The sequence below is a fragment of the Stegostoma tigrinum genome, chromosome 2 (assembly GCF_030684315.1).
Source record: "Stegostoma tigrinum isolate sSteTig4 chromosome 2, sSteTig4.hap1, whole genome shotgun sequence".
Classification (NCBI taxonomy): domain Eukaryota; kingdom Metazoa; phylum Chordata; class Chondrichthyes; order Orectolobiformes; family Stegostomatidae; genus Stegostoma; species Stegostoma tigrinum.
The window spans coordinates 79,575,525-79,587,671 of record NC_081355.1 but is presented as its reverse complement, the minus strand read 5'-3'; the positions used below and the strand labels follow the sequence as shown (position 1 = coordinate 79,587,671).

The window sequence follows — 12,147 nt, the reverse complement described above, 5'->3', positions numbered from 1 at the left end:
CACTGCAAACTCTGTTGGATCATCTCGAGAGAATAATTTGAAAGCATTCAGAAGCATAATGACCTGCATACTCAGCATTTCACCTGCATAATAGTCAAACTATTGACGTTTACCATCATATCTGAATTTTTGGAATGCACTCATCCATGCATTAGTTAAACGTAGATGTCAATGTGGAATGTCAAAATTGTCCAAAATGGTTAAAAAATATTTTTTAAACGTTTTTAAAAATACGTATTTCAAACTTTTGCATTAATCTTGCGTATGTCTGAAGTATTTAATCAGCTTTTTGTAAAATATTAGTTAAAAGTGAAAAATGCAGTGTTTAAAACAGCTGTTATATCTCTACATTTCACATAATTATGTATGTACTGTAAACAAGATGAACCTGTTCAGCTATGAGCATTATGACTTCAGTGTTTAGCTAAGGGCTTAATTACTCGAACTTGCTTTTAAGGCTAATTATGTGCAGGCATGAAAAACAAAATGAAACCTAAATGACTTGTAATCTAGCCTTAATTAGATTTCCTGTTTTAATTGTAATCACCAGGTGAAAAGCTGTGAACTGGCTCCCCAGTTCCTACCTCAGTTGATCACAGCAAAGGTTCAGGTTGTTTTTCATGCTGCTGTACCTCTGTTCACCTAAAAGCCTAGTTAACTGTATTTGCTGCAAATAGAAAGGAGCTAATCAGCAATGCTTTTGATTGTCCAGGATCATTAGATGGTAAGAAACAGCAACTGGAGTAGCCTGTAGAGCAAATTTATTAATTAAAATGGTGAGAAAGAAAATGCTGAAATAAAAAAAATTAATATTCATAGAAATGTACAGCACGGTAAGATACCCTTCAGTCCAACTCATCCATGCTGACCAGATATCCTAGATTAATCTAGGATATTTGCCAGCATTTGGCCCATATTCCTCTAAACCCTTTCTATTCAAATAGCATACAGATGCCTTTTAAATGTTGTAATTGTACCAGCCTCCATCATTTCCTCTGGCAGTTTATTCCATACATGCATCACCTTCTGCATGGGAAATGTTGTCCCGAGGCCCCTTTTGAATCTTTTCCCTCTTGTCTTTAACCTGTGCCATCTAGTTTTGGATTTCCCTACCTTGGGGGAAAAGACATTGACTGTTAATCCTATCCGTGCTGTTTGTGATTTTATACACTTCTATAAGGTCACTGCTCAGCCTCTGACAGTCCAGGAAAAATAGCCCCAGCCTGTTCAGCCTTTCCTTGTAGCTCAAACTCTCCAACCCTGGCAACATCCTTAAATCTTTTCTGAACCCTTTTAAGTTTCACAACATCTTTCCAATTGCGGGGAGACCAGAATTGAACACAGTATTCCAAAGTTATGCCAAGCATATTGCCTTAATGCAGTTTCTTGGGCATGCAAAACAAATTTGCACTTCTGTACAATGTCAGAGGAGTAGTATTCTGTTTCCGTGTACTCTATTCCTCTAACCCCAATAATTAACATAAGCACCACCCTCCCCAAATTATTTTCAATTCTGATGAATGGGCACTGGACATAAAACATTCTGCTACTCTCTCCAGTTATTGGCAGACTTGATGTCTCCAGTATTCTCTGTTTGTGTTTCAGATTTCCAGCATGCAGTTCTGTGTCTGTGTTTTAGTGTGTTATTCGCTGCCACATCTTGTACTACTATGCTGTCCACAGGATTTCTGTTTGAATCTTCTATCTTGATCACCATCATAATATCTTCATTGGCCTATCCCATTTTCCTCTGTCTGGAAACAATCACCATGTATTCTTTTGGCATCACCTGACCGCATCCAAGAAACCAGTTAATACTGCAGTTATTGAGATGACTTGGTTTCTTTTTTTTCTAGCTGTTTCTGTGGGAGCCAAGTGCTGATTATCTCAGGGAGAATATTAAAATGTCTTAGCTTCTCTTTAATTTATCTGCCAAAATGCTTTGTGTTTGATATTTTATATTTACTAATATTTTCTAGAGCCTGTGATAGATTTTGAAGAATGTAAATGTGGCTGTTGCCCACAATGAGGACAATACATTCATATAAAACGTTTTGATCATCCATTCTGAGTTCCCCTGTGTTCCTTCAGTATAGATAGGGGTTTTGCAATCCTCCTATTTGCATAATAAGTTTCAGGTTTAAACCTTTCTTTAATAATGCCTATATTGAAGAAATTTCAGCCTCTACAGAGACATTTTAAGATCTCATTGTGAGCCCTACAGACCAGATAACGAATTTTAATGTTTACTTAATTACACCTTGATTAGCCTATTTTGGGGGTTTGGTAGTCCTCACCATTCAGCATTTCTTTGTACATTCAGTCAGAGTTCAGTTCCTTTTAGGTCCGACAACTTTTTAAATTTTCCCAGCTCATTTTTTAACGTTTTCTGTTAATCCCAAAGTCTAAAACTTTTAAGTTAGTTGAGATTTTAAAGATTAATAGTCTGTATTTTCATGTTATCGAACAATTTATTATGTTGACTTCTAATGTAGTCTTCTGAAAGTGGTTTCCCTGGGATTTTAAATCATATTTGGTTGATTTAAGTATTAGCTTCTACATTTAGCATACTTAATGAAAGGTAATCTACATCATAGGAATACCTTGCTGAAAATTTTTTTGTTTTTAAAGTCAACAGTAAAATCCAAAGTTAAAAGTTCCAACTGAGGTTTCCCCAAACTCTTGGGGAAGATCTTAAAGTTTCCGTAAGGTTACAAAAAGTTGCTAAAGGATTGTGTTCCATTATGTTCTCACTTAGGTGATTCCTGTATTGTAATGGTTGTAAATGATAAATTGGGGAGATTTTCAAAAGTTATTCACTAGAAATTTTTTTTGTATGTTTAAAAGCAAAATGCTGAAAGAACATCTGAATTGAAGAAAATACATATAGATGCACTTAAAATGGAATGAGGAAATTTGCTGACCACGTTCTGTTGTTGGCATGAGTTCTGCATTAAACAACATGTGACATTGATTAATTGTTGACAAATTTTGGAGGCTGATTCCTGGCTGTCGTTCCCGTTCAAATGAAAACATGTGGTATAGCTTCTTAACCTATCGTCTGCAGTAATTTTGTTGTTTGCATGGTTTTTCCGGTTTCTTTTTCTCTATTGAATTAGTGTATTGAGTGCTCAATAGTCATTCATTTTTGTGCTGTGATCAAGTACATTGATATCAGTGCTTGAAGGTAGAATATGTTCTCAACTCAGTTCACTAACTGTAGAATATTCTGCTTAATGTGGCATTGACAGATGGGAAGTCAAGCTCTTTATAGTCTTTTGTGACATTGTAAGGTAATTTTGTTTTCTTTCACTCCTGACTGGATAACAGGACCTTTCATGACTTCTCAATTTCATGAACACTTCATAATTAATGAAGTACTTTGAAATATCACTCGGCGTTGTGGGGGGCGGGGGGGTGGCAAATACAGGCAAGCACAGCAGCAATCAAGGAACAGCAAGATTCCATAATCAGCAAGGAACTGCTGATCACATTATCGGTTTATAATATTAGTGAATGTATAAATGTTTTTGAGAACGTCAACGAAATTCCCCTGCTGCTCTTGGAATAATCCTATGGAAATTTTTATGCTGATCCGAGAGGGCCATTAAATTTCAGTTTAATATGATATGCAACAGTCGGCAACAGACAAAAGACATCTCCATTTCTTCAGTACTGCATAACAGTAGTTTGTGCTCAAATTTCTGCAGATTGAGCTTAACCTTCTGATTCAGTAATAGCACAACCAAACCGTGAATAATGAAACTATGGACCCACAGCCAGTGGTTCATCTGCTCAATTTAAACAGGTAAAAATGTGACAGCATTTGACCATTAAGCAACGTGAGAAGAGAATTTGTAATCTTGTGAGCATGTCAGGGAATTTTTAATTATTTGTAAGAATACTTGGAAAGAGCATGCAAGAGGCTTGCATCAGTTGTGAAATGAGCAACTGTAACTTTCTTGGATGTTAGAAAATGCTACTCTGTGACTTGGGAACCCTGAACCTGGAAGAAGCACCAACAGGAACAAAGTGTAAGATGCCAAAAAAGGCTTTCTGTGCATCTAGCCAGACGACAGAATGAACAAACAACTCTTGTAAAGAAGAATGGAGAGCAACAAGGAGCTGTGTCTGCGTGGGGTGAATTGTTTTTAAAACTGAAGCTGTGGCCAAAGCAGAAATTCTGAATTGGGCTTTGATCAATTTAGATTTGTCTTCACCAATCAGACATTTTATAACCAGATTTGTTCATGACTTCAAGGAATTTTTGGAAAATCTGTGTTGTCAAAATTGCTATGAATCTAGCTAAGGATGTTCTGCAGAAGTGTGTCATATAGGTGATAGCAGTTTCTGGGCAATTCTTATTTATTGAAACTATTATTACACGTGACACAATACCAGCTACTTGAGTGGGAAAAATGAGAGAATATAATTCCAAAGCCCAAGTTAAAAAGACTGAACGTAATTGTAGAACCATGTTTCGGAACCTCTTGATTTTGTTGTACTTGTTGTTTGATCTGTAATTTATAGTTTGTAATAAATATCATTTGGCTGTTAATTCATACTTCATTTATGTGGATTCTAATTTGTGTTAAAGTAGGAAATAAAAATCCAATTCTACAATGTGTTTTATTTGGGTCAGTTATAGATCTGTTTATTTTGTTTACTGTTCTCCCTACCAGGTTCTTAACAGAACTATCTTGAGTTTATTTTTTAAAAAAAGTCAAGCGTTGTGAACCAAGAGGTTTGGAAGATTTAAATTGGATTACATTAGAAATACTGGAAGAAAGAACTAGATTTTTATGACTTTTGGATTGCCTCCAAGTGCTTTACAGGCAAAGAATTGTTTTTTTGAATGCTATAAACTATTGTAATTTAGGGAAATGTACTAAAAAGGAAAAAATTGGCAAAATCATTTGAGAGGCTTGGCAATATTTAAATGCAACAGGTTTGCCAGTACATTGGAGGAAACTGTAACTTGCTGGAGAATGTATTTGTGCATTACCATAAGATGAGGGATGCAATAAAGATTGTTCTCACCTTTGTATAAATATTTTCATATATGCCTGATGTTATAGTTAATGTTTAGAAAGTACAACACTTTATTTTTAGGAATTCAATTTTAAGTGTAAATTTGGTGGGCAATACCTGATAAACATCTTGAGTGTATCAAACCACACAGACTTTTTTTAAACCAAATTTAGAATCAGTAATGTCTTAATAGTATAATAGTCTTAATAAACGAGGTAGGCATACTTGGCTTAAAACAAAAGTGTAATCATTTGCATTATTTGAATAATGGATGTGTTATTCTTGTGGTTTTCCAGATTGAAGGAAAGCCTTGGAATAGAAAATAGTCAGTTTATCTTCTGACCAGGGAACAGACCATGTAATTTATTGCCTTGTGGATGGTTGGAACGTAGTAAAATTTGTTTGTTTGAGTGTTCTTTTTTCCTGTTATTTTATTTAGGGTGACTAAATGATTTGGATATGAACGTGGGATGTATAGTTAGAAAGTTTGCAGGTGACACCAAAGTTGTTGGTGTAGTGGACAGCGAAGAAGGCTACCACCAAGTACACAGGAACTGATCCGATGGGCCAAGGAGTTGCAGTTGGAGTTTCATTAAATAAATGAGGGGCTGCATTTTGGAAAGGCAGATTAGGGCAAGACGTGAACACTTAATAATAATGTCCTGGGTGGTATTGCCGAACAAAGAGACCTTGGAGTGCATCTTCATATTTCTTTGAAAGTGGAGTTGCAGGGAGACAAGTTAGTGAAGAAGGTGTTTAGTATGCTTGCCTTTATTGGTCAGCACATTAAGCATAGGAGTTGGGAGGTCATGTTGCAGCTGTACAGGACATTGGTAGGCTACTTCTGGAATACGGTGTTCAGTTCTGGTCACCCTACTGTAGGGAGGATGTTGTGAAACTTGAAAGAGTTCATAAAAGATTTACGAGAATGTTGCCAGGGTTGGAGTGTTTCAGCCATAGGACGAGGCTGAAAAGACTGGAGCTGTTTTCCCTGGAGCGTCGGAGGCTGAGGGTTGACTTTACAGAGATTTATAAAATCAAGAGAGGTGTGGATAGGATGAATACCCAACATGTTTTCCCTTAGGGAAGTCCAAAACTAGATGGCATAGGTTAAGGTGAGAGGGGCAATATTTAAAAGGGACTTTGGGGAAATTCTCTCACACAAGGGTGGTGCATGTATGGAATGAGCTGCCAGAAAAATTAGTTGAGGCTGGTACACTTAACCTTTAAAAGGCATCTAGATGGGCCTGTGAATAGGAAAGGTTTAGAGTGCTAGCAAAGTGGGTCTACATTATTTTGGGATATCTGGTTGGCATGGATAAGTTGGAGCAGAGGGTCAGTTTTCATGCTTTATGTCTCTACAACTCTATAACAGCCTATGACTGGAAGTTAGTGTTCCTATCAGATGGAAAGTCGGAAATGGAATAAACAACTGGCAGAATTGTCCAACTAGAAGTAAAAGGAAGAAATCTATGCAATCCTTTCTCAAAATTGCAGTTCCCTTTGGTAGTTGGAGTTCCAGCTTTATTTCAGAAGTAACTTTGCTGGGAAATCCTTAATAAGCATCTTGAGGATCGAAAAACCTCATGTGCTTTTAAGAGAATTTGAATTCCAAAAGTAATTTACTTCCAGGATAGATATCCTAATGCAGTAGGTGGCATCCTTGGTTAAAGAACTGCAGACATTACGCTTGTATTATTCCAATTACCAGCTTTTAAGCCCATCTCTCATGTGCTGGGTGGAAAACACGTGTTGTGTAGCTGTCCACAGAACTTTGATTGTCCTTTTAGCTCTTATTTTGATGCAAAATTTAGTTTTCAGTTTGCCTGTGATGTGAAACTTGTGCAATGCATGCCTCGGAGAGTCTCTGACCATCTATATATTGTAGCTTTGAGATTTGTGTATGATAATATGCAGTGAATTCAGAACTTGTCCCCTTCACTCTGCAGTTATGTTGCATTCACTGGTCATCAGTTTGTCACACAATTACAATTTGTTTTTTAATTTTTAGGACTCCTTTTTAATAGACAAAGAACAAAACTTCAGTTCTCAGAAAATGGACTTTGTGCAGATATGCTGTGTATGTCTGGGAGATAACAGTGAAGATGCGGATGAAATTGTTCAGTGTGACAATTGTGGAGTGACTGTACATGAAGGTAAATGCTTTGAGATTTAGCTCTACGTAACCGTGGTCATATCAACTATTCATCTTCAGTCTGTCTAACTAATGTAGTTTGAAACAAAAAGACCATGGATGACAGCATATTATAATCTAAGTTTGCTTCTCTGTCAGGGATGTTTTGTATCATGCAACTGTTGGAATTTAAGTTAAGTACAGTTGTGATTACTGAAGTAGTAACTGCTTTTTGGTACCAGTTTGGTAGATGAAGGGATTAATTTCTGGTTTATTACTGAAAATTTATTAAAAATATTTCTGTTTTGTTCTACAACACTTTAATATCTCAACTTAGCCAAGTAATATTTCTCATCAGTATTCAATCTCAGCATTTTGATTTTGGAGATTGTGCTGATCATGCATTTAAATGTTCCGGAGAGATAGTCTTTCTTGTTTGAAGTGGTCACTGCCTGTTGTTTGTGTGGCCGCTCGTTTTTTCAAGTTAAAAATAGTACTGAACACTGCAATCATCAGTAAATTATTTCTTTTTTCCTGACCTTATGATTGAAGAATGGTGATCATTTAGTTATCAGAAACTAATTTGAAAGTTCCAATTCAATCTCTCATTGACCATTGACTTCGTATTGTTTGTCCATCCATATGCTTTCGCTTGGCTTATTATACTTGTTAGTGCAAATTTACCTTGAAGAATTGCATATTGCCCATTATTGTACAATTTGCCACTTCTTGTATGCCTTGAAACAATAATCATCACTGTATGAAAAGTGACAAACAGCTTGATTAGTAGCTCTCGTGCGTTTTAATGTACTTTGTTACCAAAATAATGTGCTAATTAATTCCTGTCAGAAAGGTAATTGAAGTCTGTCTCCTGATAAGAGTTTGTGTATTTTGCTTCATGATTTATTATTTAAAATAGTTCAAAACTTATATGTAGTCTATTCAGGACAAGAAGTTTGCATTCTTGTTCCCATCCTAGTTTTGGAATGGACACATTTCGTACAAGGGGTGGCACAGTGGCTCGGTGGTTAGCAGTGTTGCCTCATGTAGCCAGGGACCTGGGTTTGATCCCACCGTCCGGCATCTGTCTGCTTGAAGTTTGCACGTTCTCCCTGTGTCTACGTGAGTTTCCTCACTCAATCCAAAGATGTGCAGGTGAGGTGGATTGGCCATCCTAAATTGCCCATAGTGTCCAGGAATGTCTAGGATAGGTAGGTCACGATAGGAAATGCGTGGTTACAGGTATGCGATAGGGGGAGTGTCGGGGCGATAATAAGCTTTCACTTTAGGAGGTTTCTGAGAATGTGGCTGTCATCCATTTAGCTCACATGACATACCCTGTGGAGTTGCTGGAGATCCCTGCTAGTTTGTGTATTTCCATCCATGGCACTCTGTTTTGCCAGGCTATGTCCAAATTCATTTAATGCAATGGAGTTGGAAGTAGTTCAACACCTTTCTTTACCTGTGAAGGAGGCAACAGAGAATACAGGCCTGATATGCTGACAGCTTTTATATTTTTCTTTAATTTGCTATTGGTGTACACTTGACATTCAGCCTTGAAATGGCAACTGTGATTTTTGCTGTTCTACTTTTGCATCAAGAAGGAGATTGTTGATCCAAAGTATGTGAACCTGCTGACGTCCTCCAGAATGAGGTGGTGAATGTTTTTAGAAAGTGAAATCTGTACATTCTGTGCCATAATATTGGTGATCTTGACACTGTCAATTCAAACACCTAGCAGGCCTGGGATTTCTATTTAACAAGGAGTTGGAATTGACTTTCAGTATGAATTTGCAGGCACGTCAGCTAGCAGCAATTCATGGACTAGGACTTCGGGCTTTGGTCTTGATCTGGAGTTTTAAGTGAATGGTTTGCTGTCAGCCCTGACATGCAAGTCGACTAATTGATCACCAAAAATATACAGTACTATACTATTAGAGAAAAGTGTCAGAGGACAGATGTCAGGATGCGTTCCTGCCTTACCTCGCTGATCTTGAACGCTTTCAGTGATACTTCATTTTCACTGACAAAATTGTCCCTGTCCTCTGGAAAGAAGTGATGTAGCAGTTTAAAGAGTTAATAAGATCAAAGGCCTTGGAGGTGTTCATGAAGCTTTGTAGAGTGCCTCTTACTCATGACTCTTTCTCTAACTGGCAAAGTGATAAAATCATGTTAACTGTGAATCTGCCAGCTGTGAAGCCACACTACGATTCGGTAGATACACGATGCCGGCTTGTGCAATCAAGTCAGAGCAACGAGAGCAAACCTTTCCTCTCCATACTTAACAAGGTGATATCTTGATAATTGTTAGCCACCTCGATCCTTTTCTGTTTTTGCACAAGATCAAGTTAATTTTCTGATATAATTACCACTTCAAGGTTGATTTGAATAAGCCCAAAATATAAACCTGAGTTCAGAAAATGGAATGGAATGAGCTCAAAGTTAAGGTGCAATTTGTATATGGGAGCCACTTTTGCATTTTGCAACAAATAGCTAATAATACTGAATTTAATGTTTTAACGGTTTTGATCATTTCCATACAATTTCTCGCAATTAAAATTCATTTTGAAAATGATGCACTGTTTTTGTGGCTTTACAGTGTAATAAATAAAAAGCTCTTTCAAATTTGCATTTGAGTCAAGTAGATTGTCAGTGTTACCAGTTATTTGTGAAAGTCACTATTTTCAAAAAAATGTTGGATGAGATTTTAGTCGTTGAAATCCTGTTTTAAAAACCATGACACAAGTGTTCATCCTTTTTTTTTTAAAATCTGTTGATGGATGAAGAAAAACTTGTCAGCATCAATGCTGGAGATCCTGCTAGCATTGCGCATATGCCTTGTGGCAAAGGTGTTTTCTTGTTAAACCTAATAGTGGTAAACATTTATGGAATTTTGCATCTTTTTCACAAAATATATTTAGTGGGAACTGTTTGTGAAGTTAGTATGTTGAGCCCACATACAACCACTAACAAACCAGAATCATTTGTACCAGGAGTGTGCATATTTGGCGTAGAAAAGTTACAAAATTCCATTTAACTAGCATAAATAAAATTGTTATGTATATTGTAATGACCAGATGGTAATTATTTTTGAGTTTTGCCTGTCCCACAAGAGGAGTCAGCTTTTTCCAAAAATTAAGCTTCAGTTTTGACCTGTGTTGGAAACAGCAGAGTAAGGTGCATAAATTTTAATCATAGAACAAACCTGCATCAAAATTTGTGAACCATTTTGAATCAGCTGTACCATGATATGGAAAAAATTAGTGAATTGCAACCGCAACAAATGATAGATCCAGTCTGCAGACTGACATGGCTGTGCTTCTTTCTGAAACCCTTTCTGTGAGAATTCATCTTCTTTTGTGGCAGAATTGAAAAGATGTGAATTGGATCTCTGAATGAACACTTAACAGTAGAAATGCCAGGATTGTTCTGCTCTAAAGTAAATGTCATCTTAACAAAAAGCAGCTGGTTGGTATCATTTATTAAAGGAATGTGGGTGAAGTTAAGGACTGAACCCACAGTTCTGTGTGCAGTTAAAGGAAAAATACTTTATTGGGACTTTTGGCAATCAAGTAGTAGGTTTTCAGTATTCTTTCCTCTGATTGATATACTTGCAAATTAATTATTTTTCTGGTCAAAACTTATTATAGCATTTGTAGCTTCTTCACTTTGCTGTTCACTTTATCATTTAAACAGGCTGCAAATTAAGGTTAAATGGAAAGTTAATATTTGTTCCAGCTTAAATATAACACTTTACCTTCAGTTCATTACATAACATCTTATGAGGGCCATAAAGCGGTAAATTTTGTTACGTGCTGATTTGTGTTGTAGCGAAAAAAAGTTTCAAGGAGATCACTTCCAGTCCATATCAATTTATTATACTTAAAGTACCATTGCAGTACAACCTAATCTGAACTACTTAGTCTTTTTTATGCCAGAATATCATTGCAAAAGTTAGCTTTGTAATTTAAACTGCTACCCAATAATGTTTACTAAACCGCAACAGTTTTGAGCAATAGTGCCTGAGTTTTTTCATGTTTATGTAGGTGATTGATTAATTATTTTGGTTGGGTATAGGCAAGGGTTAGAGCCATGTCCTTCTCATCGAAATGTGAAGGTTTATATTTGTTACTTCATGCCAGCTTGATGCCATTTTGAGAAACTATATTTCCAGTGATGGTTTAACTGGTACCACTGGTTAATGGTGAAACACAATTTAAGACATAGTATGTTTGTTCGATGCATTTTCAATCCATATTTCATTTTGCTGCTTAATCCGTTTTGATTAACTTAATTTACAATATGGGATTACTAGTTAAATTATTTAAAAAACAATAGTCACTTCAATGTATTTAGTTGAAATTCATTTCTCAGCAAACTGCTGTTTTGCTGCTGTTTGTTTGGTTAGTGCGGTCAGGACCTCTGGATCTGCTTCTGGCATTCAGGAAATTTCTCTTCCTTCGGCTGATATAAGATTGTGGGGTACAATTTAGCTGAAATTTCAGAAGATATTCCCAAGTGGTGGTGGACAATGTAACAGTTAATAGGAGATACAGCCACAACAAATATCCCCATCCTCAATAATAGTGGAGCGAAGCACATTATTACAAAAAGTCAAAACAGGTGTTTGCAGCCAGAAGTGTCGAGTAGATAATTTATCTTAGCCTCCTCCAGACATTCCTGGCATTATTGCCAGTTTTCAGTCCGTTCCATGTGGTATTAAGGAACAGCTTGAAGACACTGGATTCTGCAGAAACTTTGGGCTTTAACAGTATTTGGCAGTTCTTGTAAACGTTGTGTTTCAGACCTAGCTGTCCATCCTTATGCAAATAAAACACTGGTATCTACCTGCCAATGTGCCTGTGCACAAAAAAGTAAGACAAATGCAGTCTAGCGAGATATTGCCTTATTAGTTCACTCTATCATCAGCACGGTGATGGGAGAAATCGTCAACAGTTCTATCAAGCATTAGTTGCAAGAGA

At 36.7% G+C, this 12,147-nt stretch overlaps 1 protein-coding gene across 6 annotated transcripts in view; it reads left to right on the top strand.

Annotated features, from left to right (window-relative positions):
- The window catches only part of phf14 (PHD finger protein 14), a 247,953-nt gene that overhangs the window by 16,087 nt on the left and 219,719 nt on the right, over window positions 1–12,147 (top strand). For all 6 annotated transcript variants that reach the window (XM_048552144.2, XM_048552154.2, XM_048552134.2 and 3 more), the window contains exon 4: window positions 7,043–7,187. In XM_048552144.2, the coding sequence (XP_048408101.1) occupies window positions 7,043–7,187 (145 nt within the window). The remainder of the gene's footprint in view (window positions 1–7,042; window positions 7,188–12,147) is intronic.